Consider the following 17,977-nt stretch of genomic DNA (forward strand, 5'->3'; position numbering starts at 1 on the left):
ATGGCATCATCGACTCAATGGACATGGGTTTGGGTGAACTCCGGGAGTTGGTGATGGACAGGGAGGCCTGGCGTGCTGCAATTCATGGGTTACAAAGAGTCAGACACGACTTAGCGACTGAACTGAACTGAACTGAAAGATATCTGGAATCAGAATGTGTGCCTGAAGAGAGGCTAAACAAACAAAACTTTGTTGCAAAAAATCGTATTTCAGATGTATCCAAATGAAATAAAAGGGAAGCAGTAGATTAGGGCTTTTAGGCCAACAGTAGATTTACAAGTGTATGTTATTATCAAAGGCTTTTTCTGTTCTCTCACACTCAACTAATAGCTTATGAATGACACTTGTAAACTTTCAAAGAACACAGTGATCAGATAGATTCTTTTCTCATATCTACACGGATAATCACTGATAAAATGTGTATCAATGGTTCTTCACTAGGAGTTCAAGGGGACAGAGAGGGTTTTGATTGTCGTAACTGGGGGTGGGGTGGGTGGGAATGCCACTTTCATCTAGTGGTAGAGGCCAGCGGTGTTGATAAAACATTCCACAAAGCAAAGAACTGCCCCCTACTCCCATCCTGAACAAAAATTATCCAGCCTCTGTGTTAACGGCTGGAGAAGGAAATGGCAACCCACTCCAGCATTCTGGCCTGGAAAACCCCATGGACAGAGGAGCCTGGCAGGCTACAATCCATGGGGTTGCAAAGAGTCAGACACAACTGAGCGACTTCACTTTACTTTTACACTTTATGCCAACAGTAGTTAAGAAAATCTGATACATAAAAATATATTTCTTTTTCTTTCTCTTTCACTCCTCTTCTTTCTTCTAAATTGTAACTTTTGAATAAGAAATGGAACATATTTATGACAAGAAAAAGAGAAAATGCTATTTGGTCCATACTGCATCTGAATCAGCACTGTTTCAACCAAAGTAACAAGACACTTTCCACCAAATTTTTACTTGACCAATGGAATAACAGACTTTGTAAAGGATTGTATTGGTGAGCAGTGATATGAAATGTAAGAAAAAAACAGACTCCAAGAAAGAATCAGCAATTCATATACACTAACATGATCTCTGACTACCATTATCAGGCATTTGAAATGTTTTCTAGTATTCTTCACAAATGATTATTAATTTAAAAATTGTAAAGTGTCTTGGTATTTGTGTTATGACAATTCAAAATTTATGTGGTTAGGAAAATATTCACCAATAAAACAGCTAACCAAAATATTTATAAGCCACATGTTTAAAATGACTCAAAGAATTATGAAAGTTCCAAAATTTAAATCATAATAGAGTACACAATATTTATTTTTTAACAAAATAGATAAACCAAATATTTACATTTTATGTATTTTGATTATTATGATAAAATTTGTTAATTTAATGTTCAGTTAAAATAAGCTTCAAATTAGCTATTTAAAAAATGTCAGGTACATAATTAAGATAAACTTTCTGGTCATCAGAAAAAGAACTTCGGGAATCTGTCCAAAACACTAGGTCTTCATTTTTTGTATCTTAGACCACTCAGGTGCTTCTTTCTTGGTCTGTGAAAAAAATAAAAGAATAAAATAAAATTAAGTAAAATGCTTATAAGAAGGACAAGAGTACAAGAGAAGCAATTCAAAGAACAAAGCAACTATATACACTGGGAATTTTTCTGTAAAATTATAGTAAATAATTGCGTTCTATAATTCAGAAGGATACTTAAGGGCAAAGATTTTGTCTTTTGTCAGAAATAATCTCCCACTGGAATGTCTATTAAAAAAAATACACAGCTGTGTTTTCTGGCTTAAAGTCTGCATTTAACATATTCTACAAAGGTGAGCCGGAGAAGGCAATGGCACCCCACTCCAGTACTCTTGCCTGGAGAACCCCAGGGATGGGGGAGCCTGGTTGGCTGCCATCTATGGGGACGCACAGAGTCAGACACGACTGAAGCGACTTAGCAGCAGCAGCAGGAGCACAGAGGTGAGCATTTTATGAATTTATTCTATTTTTCAAAGAAAATTATTAAAAAAAAAAAAACCAACCAAGGCCACAGTTTCTTTTTAGTTGTCTTATCTATCTATATAGATACTCATTCACTCAGTAGTTACTTAGTGAAGAATTTCTAAATCTAAATCATTGTGCTTTGGGTATTCTGAATTGTTAAGTATAGGGTTGGCCAAAAAGTTTGTTCGTTTTGACTGTATGATGTTATGTTGACCAATCAGAGTACTTTTTGGGTTCACTGCTCAATCATTTCAGTCCCAAAGAGCCTGGCTATACAGAGTGGTAACAAAGGAGCAGGGAAGGTGGGCTGCAGTAAAACTCAGAAATCTATATAAGGTACTGATTCCAATAAAAACATCTTATTTTATGTAATAAATCACATATGCAGTTACTCCTTTCCCACTTATAGCTCCTTACAATTATGAAGAACCACATTCCTAAATACATAAAAATATATGTACACTGGCATATAGGTAGGTATGATAAATTATAATTTTCTTTCTCATATGCCATAGCTGAATGCACAAAATATTAGAAGTGACATCAATGGTCAGCTCCTCTTGACCATAGCCATGCCCTTGGCCACCTTCGGTTATCACCATATACATCAGTAGTCCCTCCACCTCCTTCCTCAGACCCCATATGTATGCTACAGATACTTTTACACAACACCTAAAGGCAACTAAAATTCAGTATGTCAAAAGGAACTCCCCCAATCCTTCATATTTTGTCTTGGCGAATGGTACCATATTTTGTTCAGTCATCTAAACCAAAAATGTTTGATTCTTCTTCATCTTAGCTTTCTTTTTTTTTTTTTTTCCCGCTTGCTGTCTTCATTCTAAACAGTCCTTAACATTTACATAAATATCTTTTACATTCCTTATTCTCTATCTTGACTCCAAAAGACCTTGGGCCTTTATTTCTGCTTCATTCCTGCAAGAATTTCCTAATTCTGATTTGACTATCTCTTCTGTTCATCACCCACAATCCTTCCAAGCTTATCTTTCTAAAATGCAAACCTGCATTAAAACACTTCAGTTGTTTTTCTTTAATAGAAAGTCCAAAGTCCTTAGTATTAAAGGTGAAAGAAGCCTTCAGGGTGAAACAGGGAAAAGCCAGGTTTTATCTTCCAAGAGAATTCAAAGGTGACGGGGGCTAACCAGATCCAAAAGAAACCGAAGTACAAACCAGAATGCTAGCTGACCTGCCAGAGGAGGAGCAGGTTCCACTCTGAGAAACTATGCTCTTCAGTAAGGCATGACATAAACTGGTTTTACCTGTGGCTCGAGGATAAAAAAATGTGAAAGCAAATTGTATAGCCCAAGAAAAAGGCATAGAATTTGCACATCTACATTTTCTCAATCAATGGATACTAAAAGCTCTTTTAGTATTATGTATGTGTGTGTGTATGTTTAGTTGCTGAGTTATGTCCGACCCTTTTGCGACCCCATGGACTGTAAGCCTGCCAGGCTCCTCTGCCCATGGTATTTCCCATGCAAGAAAACTGGAGTGGGTTGCAATTTCCTTCTCCAGGGGATCTTACTGAACCAGGAATCAAACCCACGTCTCCTGCATTTGCAGGTGAGCTCTTTACCACTGAGCCATCAGGGAAGCCTGTTATGCATGTACGGTTGTAGCTGTTCAGTCGCTAAGTCTTGTCTGACTCTTTGCAACCTTATGGACTGTAGCATGCCACGCTCCTGTGTCTTCCACTGTCCTCAGATTCATGCCCACTGAGTAAGCGATACTAACCAACCATCTTATCTTCTGCTGCCCTTTTCTCCTTTTGCCTTCAATCTTTCCCAGCATCAGGGTCTTTTCCAGAGTCAGCTCTTCATATCAGGTGGCCCAAGTATTGGAGTTTCAGCAACAGTCCTTCCAATATATACTCAGGGTTGATTTCCTTTAGGATTGACTGGTTTCATCTTCTTGCTGTCCAAGGGACTCTCAGGAATCTTCTCAAGCACCACAATTCGAAAAAATTAATTCTTCGGTGCCCAGCCTTCTTTATGGCTCACAATTATACACAACTACTGGTAGCTTTGACTATAAGGACATTTGTTGCAAAGTGATGTCTCTGCTTTTGAATATGCTGTCTAGGTTTGCCACAGCTTTCCTTCCAAGGAGCAACTGTCTTTTAATTTCATAGCTCCAGTCTCCATCCACAGTGATTTTGGACCCCAAGAAAAGAAAATCTGCCACTGCTTCCATTTTTTTCCCTTCTATTTGCCATGAAGTAACTTTGGCCACCTCATGCGAAGAGTTGACTCATTGGAAAAGACTCTGATGCTGGGAGGGATTGGGGGCAGGAGGAGAAGGGGACGACAGAGGATGAGATGGCTGGATGGCATCACAGACTCGATGGACGTGAGTCTGAGTGAACTCCGGGAGTTGGTGATGGACAGGGAGGCCTGGCGTGCTGTGATTCATGGGGTCGCAAAGAGTCAGACGCAACTGAGCGACTGAACTGAACTGAACAGATGACATGGCCGGCTGGTTTCCTGGGTTACATCTATTTTTCTCTTCTGAAACACAGAACTCTGATTTTATTATGAGAGTAATGAAAAACTACATTTATCAGCCTCTCGGCTTCCCAGGAAGTGCAGATAAGAATCCACCAGTGCAGGGGACACGGGTTCAGTCCCTGGTCTGGGACATTCCATATGTCGAGGAGCTACTGAACCTGTGCACCACAACAACTGAAGCCCGCATGCCTAGAGCCCGTGCTCCGAAACAAGAGAAGCCGCTGCAAGGAGAAGCCCGTACACTGCAACGAGAGAGCAATCTCCGATCTCCGAAACCAGACAGAGAAAAACAAACAAATAAAGCAGTGTGCACATGGCCACAAAAGGAAATAAATAAAAATGTTTTGAAAAAAGCAGAAACACTGAAAAAGGGTAGATTCCAGTGTGAGCTCCCTGGACTTTGCTGTTACAGAAAGTCACATATTTTATTAGATATTTTGTATTCTAAAATAGAAAAAAAAGAAGTAATAGGAACTCATTTCCTACATGTTTAATAGCAAAGCAAGTTCCCATCGGAATCTATTTTTACCTGGGTATACTGACTTAATATTAAGATAATGATGAGATTTAGCAAAACCCAGCTGCTCAAAACTCTTGAGCATTTGATTTTATTTCTTCCAAGTCTTAAGTGTCACCTTCTTGAGGAGGCCACCCCCTCTATTCCTCACTCCCCATCTTGTTTTATTTTTTCCTATAGCATTTGTTAATTTTCCAATTTCTCCACAATTTGTTTTTTGCTTGTCAATTTATAGTTTAATTTTCATAAAAGAATGTAAGCACTCATGGAAGATGGAAGGAGAAATTTTTATATCCTTATTACCTCTAACAGTACTTGGCATAAGGTAAGGGCTCAATAAACATTTTTTAAAATGAATGAATGATGTTAGGCTTAGCTAGGAGAGACACCTCTCAGTTCTAATTAAGTCTGGCTATGAATTCTCACGAGAGTTTATATTCAAGAGTTGCCCCTATGCAATGTGAAAGAAAATGACACCACAGTAATGCTATAATATGGCTCCAACTAATCAGGTAATATCACCATTTACAAGTAAGGCGGGCACTATTAATGATTCTAAGTAACACTGCCATTATTGAGTGGGAATGATAATAACCAGTAAGATATGGAAATAGCATATTCTGTGGTATGAACTCAAGGCACGCTCAGTCTTTCTACTGGTAAACTTCTGCCCTCAGTCACTGTCTGAAACTCAGGTTACCGGTGAATAACATTACGATAGAATAGGTCAACTTCTCATCTACATCAGTATCTATATCTAAACACTAGCAAAATTCAAACAAATTCCTTGGAGATAATAGTGATTCTGGAAAGCTGATTTCAGATCCTATGACACATGCATTCTCTGTTTTTAGATATTTTGTCAGTAAGGTACTATCCATTAGTGACAGCCCAAAGTTCCAGACACTGGAAGTTTCTAAGCTTTTACCAACTCCTGATTAGTACTGAGCAAACTACATTAAGATAGATCACTGACTGGCAAACTATGGTCCATGGTCTGTTTTTATATGGACTGCCTGCTAAGAATGGATTTAACATTTTTAAAGAAAGGTAAAAAGCAAAACAATATGCATGTGCCTCTTAAGGCCTAGAATATTTACTATCTTGCATTTTAAGGAAAAATTTGCCAACCCCTGATAGATGACTGTTAAATAAAGTGGGTACAAAAATTCAGATACAGAACTAACTGCTTTTTATTTTGGTAATTCCACTCTTTTACCTATTTAACAGTAATGTTTCTTTTATGTTACTATCTTGAAGTTGTTTAGCTCTTCTACCCATAAGATGGTATTTTAGGTAACAAATTTTGCTATGCCTCTTCAGTCATTAACAGAGTTAATCTTCTGAGGAGCATCTTTATTTTCTATTTCACAGTTAAAAAGAATTAAGATTCTCAGAGGTTCCATGATATGAAACCCTTTTGATAATATATTTTATATATAAACACATTAGACATATATTAGACATACAAACTCCTGAATTAATTAATTAACTTTTGGCTGCACTGGATCTTGGTTACCGCACATGGGTTTTTTTCTAGTTGCAGTGAATGGGGTCCCTTGTTCCAGAGCATGGGATCTAGAGACTGTGGGCTCAGTAGTTGTGACACACAGTTTTAGCTCCTCTGGTATGCGGAATCTTCCCAGATCAGGGATGGAACCTGTCTCCCCTGTACTGGCAGGCAGATTCTCACTGGACCACCGGGGAAGTCCTAGACATACAAACCACTTAGAGTGAACTTTTGTATAAATTTTTGCAGATAAATTTTAATCACTTAGTCGTGTCCGACTCTTTGCAACCTATGGGCTGTGTAGCCTGCCAGGTTCTTCTGTCCATGGAATTCTCTAGGCAAGAAAACTGGAGTAGGTGGCCATTCCCTTTTCCAGGGGATCTTAACTCAGGGCTTGGGGTTCTTCTTTACCATCTGAGCCAAAACACTGCTTTAATTTTCCGAGCTGGTTTAGGTTAATTATATTTGTAACTTTATAAAGAAACAGTACAAATTAGTGAAAACCTCCCATGATTAGTGGTGTTAGCAGGCCCTGAAGTAAACTGTATACCAGATCTAGGAAAGAGCTCAGGGGGCTGTGGTTAAAAACAAATGATGGGATTAACTGGAAACCAACCAGAAGTAATTTACTGTTTCAATGTGATTCGGGAGATAATAACTGATAAGATAGCTACTTTTGTATCATCCAGAAACAGACAACTAAAACATTAATATATAACTTGGGGATTATAACATTGAGAAGAATGCTGACTGATAAATGCAGACACAATACCCCTGGTAGATTATTCCTGGAATCTAGAAAGAGAGCTAGAAGTTAAGAATCTATTAATAATGTTCAGCCAGCACCACTTTTTTGAAGTAAAGAAATACTATGCTTGGTAGATATAATCACTGTATTTTGAAAACAAAGATACAAACTAGGAATCAAAGAAACAAATATTTACGAGTCCTCAAAGGCAGGGCTCAACTTAAATGAGTCTAGGAGAGCCGACCAGCTTTTCTACCAAGGAAGTGACTAAATGAGAAACTGCCCCAAATTGTGGAGTCCTCACAGCTCTACTTCCACGTGTACTAAAATGAATCGTTATTTCTAATTTAGCTCACAGCTACATTACATCAGAAAGGGGTTGCTATTACTATTCCTGAGAGCTGAAATTACAAAATTATTTTTAAAAATGTAAATAGACATAGCTAGATATCTTGAGGTCTGATTCTGAGCATGTTCTGATGAGACAAATCTAGATTCAACATGAAATAGTGAAACCAGAGCTTCCAAACAAGTGTGACAAGAAAGCATTAGAGGTATGATGAGCAACTGGCCCCTGAGCCTTTAGACATGGCTGGAGCTGCTTCAACCTACCAGCAAAGTTCATTTACCCTGGTGTGCCATAAAATATTTTGCTTATTCTGCACACATTAGACATAATAACTCCCCATTCCCCCTGCTTTCTGGTAACCACCATTCTAATAATTCCTGCCTCTTTGAATCAGACTACTCTATGTATACCTTATTGATGTGTATTTTTCTTTTGTCCTAAGAGAAAGCATTAAGTGGTGAAATGCCTAAAGCCTGGCATAAGAATGTAGTAGGAGAGGTATTAAGTCAGATTATTAAACATTCTCATTTTGAATAATGAAAAGGAGCAAATTAGAAAATGTTTCATGAATATTACACTCTCTGCTCTTAGAATTTCTTACTCATTAACCCTTATTGTCCTTGTCAAATCCTAGACATTCTTCAAGATCAACCTCAATGCTTTCTTTCCTGGTGCCCATCAACATCATATTATCTCTCTCTCTCTTTTTTTTTAAATTTTCATAATAAATTTGTATTTCCTTTAAAAGAGTCCACCCAATTTCACCTTTTACTATTTTCATTTGTTTTCTTATCCTTGATCTTGGAGGACAAGCATCTTTAAAGCTGACTTTTTTTTTAGTACTTACTTCAAACTTTTTAATGTATTTATTTTCATTTTATCTTTAAAATTATTCTTATTTTTTAGCTACACAAGAAGCATGTGGGATCTTAGTTCCCCAACCAGGGATCGAACCTGCACCCCCTGCGCTGGACCGAGAAGTCCAAAGTTGACTCTCTCTTCATGATCAGATGCTCTATAATGCTTAGGTCCTCCATAGAGTCAGCACACATTTGTTCAGCTTAACTTACTTGAACATGTTTGGCCTTCAGATGACTACACATAGCCTTCTAAACCACTTCTTGAGAATCAAGTGGTTTATATAATCATTTTTGTAAGAATTACATAAATGTAATTTACCCATTCAACATACACTAGCCAATGAGGTAACCAGTATAAGCCAAGACCGGGATGCTATCATGAACTCCCTGTAATTCAGACCCTTCAATTACGTGCTTGTGCTGCGTATTCTTACTATGTTCCCTATTCTATTTGGAGATTCAGGCTCTTTCTTTGTTTAATGCCTACAATCCCTGGTGGCTCAGTGGTAAAAGAATCCGCCTGCAATGCAGGAGACATGGGTTCGATCCTTCAGTCTGGAAGATTCCCCCGGAGAAGGAAATGGCTACCACTTCAGTATTCTTGCCTGGAGAATTCCATGGATAGAGGAGCCTGGTGGGCTACAGTCCCTGGGGTTGCAAAGAGTTGGACATGACTTAGCAACCAAACCACCACAATCTACCTGGAGACAAGACTATCAGTGGGGTTGCTAATATGTATTTAAAGAAAGTATTGACAAAATAATGACAATGATATGAATCCTGAATATAAAGGTATTTTGGGAAAGGAACAGACAACTAGCAAAAGACAGTTCCATGCTGCTCTGAAAGGAGAGGAGAGTTACTACAAAGAGGATTCAAATAGCTCTTGTTGTCTTCTAGGAAGGGGATAGGTAAAAATGGCTAGGACAGCTAAAAACCAAAGAGAAAGCAGATTATTGGTGGGAACAAACTGTGAGTTTCGGATGAAAGAGACTGAGTGGTGTTGCCTGATGCAGAAGCAGCACGTGGTCTTAGAAGCTGCTGCTTTCACTTTCCTTGTAGTTTATTTGTTGTTCAGTTGCTCAGTCGTGTCCGACTCTTTGTGACCCCATGTAGTTTATTTAGTTCAACGCTAAAATTCCCCACAGAGTTTAGAGTTTTAACAGCTAAGACGATAACTAAATTGGGGAGGCAAATAACTTTCTTTTTTTTAAGTCCTATGTTACCAAATATTTATTATCTGCTTTGATCATGTGCTATGTAAGGCAATGGGAACACAGCTTCCATCCTCAAAGCACTTACATTCTATGGTTCAGTTTAGTCTTTGTTGGTTCATCAAAAATGCCTGAATAATAACCCTGCCAACATGTGTGATTTCAACAGCCAAGAGTTTTCCTACAGAATACAACTTGTGGGAGACACTTCCCTGGTGGTCCAGAGGTTGAGAACTTCCTTCCAATGCAGGGGATGTGGGTTCCATCCCTGGTCAGAGAAACAGAGATCCCATGTATAGCAGAGCAACTAAGCCTATGTCCTCCAACTGAGCCCGGGTGCCTCACGGAGGCCCTGAGAGCTGCAAACTACAGAGCCCACCTGCTCTGCAGCCTACGAGCACAACTAGAGAGAAGCCTATTGCTGCCAGGAAAGATCCTGAGTGCTGATACTAAGACCTGACACAGCCAGCCAAAAAAAAGAAACAAACAAACAAAATACACCTTGTGGGGTTGTCTTCGTATGTAAATATCACATGAACACTGCAGGACATTTTTATGATTATAAACTTATGTGAAGAAAAATGTCTTAAGTTCTTATTCCTCCCTTCTCTCTTCTCTAACTCAGCTCTACGTTCACCCAGCAAGTGCAAGTGATAGTTGCTCAGTCATGTTTGACTATGTGACCCCATAGACTGTAGCCCACCAGGCTCCTCTGTTCATGGGATTTCCCAGGCAAGAATACTGGAGTGGGTTGCCCTTTCCTCCTCCAGGGGATCTTCCCAACCTAGGGATCAAACCTGGGTCTCCTGCATTGCAGGTGATTCTTTACCATTTGAACCACCAGGGAATCCACCTTTACCCTACTGCCCATTTAACAGGGGCTTTCTGTATATTTTCATATTTTCAGTGTATATATAAACACGTACCTATCCATCCCTCCATTATTGAATTTAATATTAGGGAAAAATACCAACAGCAAATAATTTCAGCCAAAGGATCTGGAAGTAAATTAGAAATGTTCCATTTTAGCTATAGAACCATAAAATTATGTAATGGTTAGATCTTACTTTCAAATATTAGCACCATAAATTCCTATTAACAAGATCAGAGAAAACATAAGAAAAGCATTGCTATGGAAAATTGAAAATACTCAGTAACTGTAGAAATTATGATGCTTTAAGATAATCATGGATGTTAGTAAAAAAGAAGTCCAGGCCTTTATCATGCAATCTCGCTCCTAATTTTATAGATAAGAACCAGTTCAGGGCATTTTAGTGACTCGCCCCAGGTGACCTGGTCAGTTCCCATTCCAAATTCTACATTATTAGCAACACAGTCTTGATTTGACTGGTTTATGGCATGAGCTCTCAGTTTTCATTAGGATGTAGCTGAGATTACACCTCTTTTGAAACATTTTCTCTAGTATATAAGAAAAAGATTATTGTAGAAAAAAAGAAAATATAGATAAGCATAAAGGAGGAAATAAAAACTACTCAATTAAGACTTTATATTTAAAATCTTAACTGTTTTCTCTTTGCAAAACCTTATGTTGACATCCTGGAGAAATCTGTTACTTCTGTACTGGTGACAGGATTTCAGGATATCAGAATCAGGTTACTTACCCAGCTAAAGTCAGACATGTAGGAGGTCAGGGTCAGAAAGAGTAGTTTGTTGCTTGAAACAGAGAAGGGTCAGAAAAGCAGACCAGAGCGTGTGATAGGCTTAAGGTATTTGGCTGTACCATGGGGTTTTCATCCGACGCTACATTTCCCATTAGCATCTATATATTCAGTCTGCTCTCTTCTTGTAGGCTATAATAACAGACACATCATAGTGTCTGCCATAATCTTAGCTGACTTTCTGAGGAGAACCTGCCTAGCCGTAGCCCTTCTGAATGAACAGCCCTAGGCAGCTTTCTTTGGTACCAGATGATCCCTGGTCATTAGTTAGGGCAGCCATTCAGTAGCTGGCTAGTAACCTTAACACGTCTTGCCACAAGAGGTATCCATCCCCCAATAAGGAGGAACTGTGCCGATTCAATTCTTGCCTTTGGAAAATACAGAGAGAACTAGTTAGAAGAGAGCAGATTAGGCAAAGGATGCAGAGAAACACGTCTCAAGACAAGGAACTGTGAGCAAGTGGATAAGGAGGTGGAAACCATGAGCGAGCAGACACTAAGAGAGAAACAGCGAGAAACCAAGGTACCACTAGAGGAGAAGATCCATGGACTCAGCCCTGGAAATCCACAGGGCTGCCTTGTTCCCAGGCTGGTCAATCTAGATTTCCTGTTTTCTCCATTCTGTTAGCTCAGTCTATTGCCACATAGATCCTTATGATAATTATCCCTTATTTCATTTAGATTGTAACTCTGTCATTTTTTTGAAAAAGGAGGTTGAACTATGTAATCACCAAGCAATCTCTCACATCTCATTGATCTTGAGTAGCATGTTCTGAATGTATAATGAAACAGCTTAGATCAGAAGTTCCCATACTTGACCGATTATTATAATCATCTAGGGAGTTGAAAAAAGTTTAAGATTCTGAGGACTCACTGACTCAGAATATCATACAGAAAATCTTTCTGGCTTTGAGTCTCTATGCTCAGATGGTAAAAATCATGCCTTTTCTGAGAAATTAAGGCATGGAGGGGTAACCGTGTTGAAGTAAAGTGAACTATTTAATAAAGTTACTCCTAGTTTGATTCTGTTAAATTCTCATTATTATTAAAACATCATTTTCAATATTTCATAATTTATTTTCTCTACTTTTAATCCAAATATTTCTAATTTCTTGTTTTGTTTTTTTTTTTTTAACTGCTTTCTCTGTACATACATTTTTACCTAATAATGCATTTCAGATTTTTGGTTTATGTTAATATGATTGGTTTTATACTTTACAAGAAACTCCTTACAGCAAAATATATTATTTTACAAATAAGAGGGGACAGGTGATATTTTACATCCCTTTTATTCTTATGTAAATTTATAAATGATGCAAACAGGGAATTCCCTGGCTGTCCAGTGGTTAGGACTCAGCGCTTTCACTCTTGAGGGCTGGAATTCAATCCCTGGTCAGGAACTAAGATCCTTTAAGCTGAGAGGCATGGCCAAAACAACAAACAAACAAACAACCCCCCCCCCACCCCCGCAACAAACTTCTTTTTGCTTATCTGCATTTTCTCTTTTATCTATAATAAACTTTCTTTTATATACAAGAGAAAATCTTTCAAAAGAGGTATGATCTCAGCTACATCCTAATGAAAACTGAGAGATCATGCTGTAAACCAGTCAAATCAAGAGTTTCTGATTCGTTTAAAATTTGTCCCTGGAGAATGGAAGGTGCTATATTAATGCTAATTACTGGGCAAGTTCAATATGCTAACTAGAAAAGGGACTAATACAGATCTTTCAAGGCCCTTTCGTAAAATGATTACAGTTAGTCTGAAACCAATATGAGTGAGAGGAAGGATATTTAAGTCAAATATATTTAGCGAAAACTAAAGACTAACATTCTAAATTAATTTTTGTTGTACTTACAAACAGTGTTGGTTTGGGTATAAATACATTGTCTTCAGGTTCTTTAGGCACATTCAAAGTCTTTGATTTCTGATTTTCTGTCACATTTTTGGATTCCATTTTAGTGAAAAGTAAGTTGTCCTCAGAACGCTTACTACGCATGTGAGTGATAATCTGTTTCATTGCTGCCAATTCCTGTTGATACATGAAAATAGAAGAGGAAGGCAAGTATGATTTTAGCAAGCAGAACTCATGATATTGATGTTAAAACATTTATTTTTATTCTTGAAGTAGAAAAAACATTGAAACAATACATTACATAAATGAGGAAAGTTGTGAAAATAACTACATATTAATGTTCAATAATGATGCACAAAAATCTCATAGTTGTTAATACTGTTAAAAGATAAATATATCATTCCAAAGGGGAAAGAGGGGGAGGGAGAAATAGGGAGTATGGGGTTAAGAGACACAACAATAGTATTATCCTGTTATACATAAAGGAGATCAGTAACAAGGACTTACTGTATAGCACAGAGAACTATATTCAATATCTTATAATAACCTATGATGGAAAATACTCTGAAAAAATATACATGTATAACTGGATCACTTTGCTGTACAACTGGAACAAACACAGTATTATAAATCAACTGTACTTCAAAAAAAATATTTTCCATAGCCTGCTGCTGCTGCTACGTCGCTTCAGTCGTGCCCGACTCTGTGTGACCTCAGAGACGGCAGCCCACCAGGCTCCCCTATCCCTGGGATTCTCCAGGCAAGAACACTGGAGTGGGTTGCCACTGCCTTCTCCAATGCATCAAAGTGAAAAGTGAAAATCAAGTCGCTCAGTCGTGTCCGACTCCTAGCGACCCCATGGACTACAGCCTACCAGGCTCCTCCGTCCATGGGATTTGCCAGGCAAGAGTACTGGAGTGGGGTGCCATTGCCTTCTCCAATTCCATAGTCTAGTGTTTCCCAAATTTTTCAGCACATTGGAATCACCTGTTGAGCTTAAAAAAAAAAAGACCCTGATGCCTGTGTTTCACTCTCAGAGACTGAGAGATAATTGAACCGGGGTGTAGCCTTTGCTCTGAAATTTTTAAAGATCCCCAGGTGATTTTAACAGATTTGGGAGTCATGGGCATAGCTACGTCCCCCTGTAGCTTTTCTACACATACTTGATAAACAGATTATTTAGGCACTTAACTTTTTCTCTTCTACCTCTTAAACTATCCTACCAGCCTTTTTTGAAATCTTGCATGAAGATGCAAAGGAAAAAGTCTGAAAATTTTTTTCTTGTCTATTAATCAGCAGTTCAAACAATAAGTTTAATATAGCTTCAGGATTTCTTTAACTATGTTATTCCCGGACTAAAAGACAGAAAAGAAATTTATGGTTACCAAAAGGGAAAGTGGGGGGAGGGATAAATCAGGAATTTGGGATTAACAGATACAGACTGCTATATATAAAACAGATCAACATCAAGAACCAACTTGTATAGCACAGGGAATCAGAATCACTCTGCCCTACACCTGAAACATCGTAAACCGACTATACTTCAGTAAAGACACAACAAAACATAATACTCACTCTTCTACAAACAAAAACCTGAGTAGGTCTATCAGTCATTGTTTGAACTAAGGATTAGTTAAGCTGAACTTGAAAAACCCAGATCAAAAATTTTCCTCATTCTCTCTTCTACGTCTGTTTTGTTGTTTCTTTTCCCCATAGTCAAACCTTTAGCACTGCACACTAACTAGTGGATATTTATGCTTCATTAATAAATTGATTTGATCAAACACAAGTATATGGAGAGAGGGCAGACTAAACTTTTCTTTACCTTATTCTCTGTAGAACAGTGGTTGGCTTTGTTGGAGGTAATTTTCTCCTATGATTTTATTTCATCTTCGTGCCAAGACACAAAAGTTACAGCGATAGAAAATGTTCTGCTTCCTTCTACTAATCTGTTTATAGACCTCAGCTCTGTGTCAGAGCAAGTTCCTACAGGCCTTTTTTTTTTTTCTGGCTGTCATTAGTTCTATTTAGAACCATCTAGCTTGAGTGGGTATTTTAAAACAGAGCTGTTGAGTTTAAGCCACAGAGCCTTAATAACTCACAGGGCCAAGAGAGAAGCTAGAAGAAACGATGCCAGAATCCTCTTTTCTGCAGGAATGGGGCTGGCTTGGCTAATGCACATGAGGATGTGTCTACCTTCAGAAACTGCCAGTCTGATATACTATTTAAAAAATTATTTATTTGGCTGTGTCCTGTCTTAGTTGCTCTGCAGCATGTGAGATCTTAGTTCTCTGACCAAGGATTGATCCCTTGTCCCCTGCATTGCAAGGTGGATTCTTAACCACTGAACCATCAGGGAAGTCCCTGCTATCTGAGCCTTTTGAGGACTCATTGCTTTTGAGACTATGCTACTTCATTCATATGCTTCCCTATGGTGGTGTGTGTACCACTGATTTAATGTAAAACATGTCTGCTGTTACGGAAGATTTCAGCTCCTGTTCTAGTTACCATGCAGTAAATAGAAGTGAGAGGGGAGATAATGGTCTCTCAGCCTATCAAAGGAACATTTTTTATCTGAAAGAAACTTTTTACTAGTCACACCTTTTATACCTTGGCATGGAGATAAAATATTAAGAAAAAAATTTCCTCCAGTACAATCTAACACTATTCTATAGACAAAAAGGGTCCAGGGAATCATAGCTTCTGAGGGGAGGGAAGGGGGAGACGGTGAGGATAAGGAGGGAGAAAACAAAGGGGATGAGGGGGTACCAGGCAGAGGGCTTTGGCTCCTGAGAGTCCAAGAGGAAGTCATGCTTTTGTTTCTCTTTGGCCTCACCTGCTGCTCATATAGGAACAGTTACAGGTAACAGATCACTTCTGATGCTGGTCAGGAGACAGAAGGGAAATTCACAGGTTTTTACTTTTAGACGAGGACAACCCCAACGGAGGGTGCTGTCACAGTACTACTGCTGTTCATCTGATAGTGCTAACATTAAATGTTAGCACAGCTTCTGAAATCTAAGTAAAGAACACTGAAAAAACAACAGAATTCTGCAAAATTCCTATTAGGATAATACACAGCTACAATGGACACCAAAATAAGATGCAGTTTTATTATGTTTTCATACAGATGATCTCTTTTATATCAATGGTAAATTTGAACAAAGAAAATTCCACTTAACATCAAATAGTATTGACACCACCACTGGAGACTGAGCACACAGAAAGCCAGGCACAGGTAGTGGAAATATTTCAGTACTCGGTTAGAAGTCAAAGACTCCCCTACTCTGGACAGGATTATTAACTGTGTAAACTTAGGAAATCTACTCTGATTCAATAAGCTTCAGCTTCCAAACTGATCAAGTGTATGCTTGTCTCACCTTTTTGGATCTTTGCCAGTCTCATATGTGTTTGGGTATGTTTATTTTGCATGTCTTCTATTGTGAGGGTGGGCAGTTTTCCTGAGTCTAAGGGTATCACCAACTCAATGGATATGAGTTTGACCCAACTCTGGGAGATGGTGAAGGACAGGGAAGCCTGGCAGGCTGCAGCCCATAGGGTCGCAAAGAGTACAACACGACTGAGGCGACTTAGCACACACACATAGGTAATTAACAAACAGTGTTGTAATAGTTTCAGGTGAAAGCGAAGGGACTCAGCCGCCATATATATACATGCATCCATCTCCCCCCAGACACCCCTCCCATCCAGGCTGCCACACAACGCTGAGCAGAGTTCCACGTGCTATACAGTAGGTCTTTGTTGGTTATCCATTTTAGATTAGCAACCTTGACTTTCTTACAGTGATCTCTCCCCTTCTTCTTAAAGAGTTTCTGCCTTTTTTCTCCTCATTGATGGAAATGCCTTTTTTTCCATATTACCTAAGATTATCTAGCTTCTTAATCATACTGTTTGCTGGAATCAATTTTGTACTGACTGATCTTAAGACTGATGCAAAATTGTTACTCTGAAATTTCCTTTTATTGTACATCTTGGCAGGTTCCATTATTTCTTGTTCTCTCTCTCTTTTTGTCATTTGATGGCAAACAATCTAGTAATTTCATGAGGGGGTGCTCTGGTAAAGTACTCGTCCTCAGAACTCTGCTGGTATTACTTCTCTGTTTTCTAAAGTCAAATTTCTGGGAACTATGATGCCAAGCTAATGCTGATTTCTTTGTAAGTATTTTCTTTCTCTCAGAACTGTCAATATTGTTTACCTTTTCCTGGTAAATTTCTGTCTTTTTACCTTTTTCAAAGTTTTAGGAGAGTTTGTTCACTTTTCCTGACATCCTTCTACTGGCATTTTAACTTACTTACAGTAACTTCATGATTTTGATTTCAGCAATTTTTGAAAACACCAGAAACTTTTTCTATATACTGCTTATTTTCTATAAATACTAATTTCTCAAATCTTTCTGAAGAAACTAATTACAAAACCTTGCAGGTTCTTTTCTGTCATAGAATTTTTTTGTTTTCTCTGGAGAAGAGTCAGTCCCTCTGTTTATTGTGCCTTTTTTTTTTTTCTCTTGTGCTATTAATTTTCTTCCAGTTTCTGTCAGCCTTTGGTTGTGTGTCCCAATTTATGAATGAAGAAACAGACTAAATGTTTTCTTTTTGCTGCTATGGGCCATTCGTCTGAATGAGATAGCTGGGTATGTGGACAAGAAAATCTGTCAAGCAGGTTTCACTCTAGGGTCCTCAGATGGAAAGTAGGCTCTCT

At 38.4% G+C, this 17,977-nt stretch overlaps 1 protein-coding gene across 2 annotated transcripts in view; it reads right to left on the reverse strand.

Annotated features, from left to right (window-relative positions):
- The window catches only part of PIBF1 (progesterone immunomodulatory binding factor 1), a 229,464-nt gene continuing 212,243 nt past the window's right edge, over nucleotides 757-17,977 (reverse strand). Inside the window, exons 17-18 of one of the 2 annotated variants that reach the window (XM_005687655.3) lie at nucleotides 13,261-13,434; nucleotides 757-1,553 (exon numbers count right to left, since the gene is read on the reverse strand). In XM_005687655.3, the coding sequence (XP_005687712.1) occupies nucleotides 1,503-1,553; nucleotides 13,261-13,434 (225 nt within the window). In that variant the 3' untranslated portion in view covers nucleotides 757-1,502. The remainder of the gene's footprint in view (nucleotides 1,554-13,260; nucleotides 13,435-17,977) is intronic. The other variant, XM_018056511.1, reaches the window with a different exon arrangement.

The sequence above is a fragment of the Capra hircus genome, chromosome 12, assembly GCF_001704415.2.
Source record: "Capra hircus breed San Clemente chromosome 12, ASM170441v1, whole genome shotgun sequence".
Lineage (NCBI taxonomy): Eukaryota > Metazoa > Chordata > Mammalia > Artiodactyla > Bovidae > Capra > Capra hircus.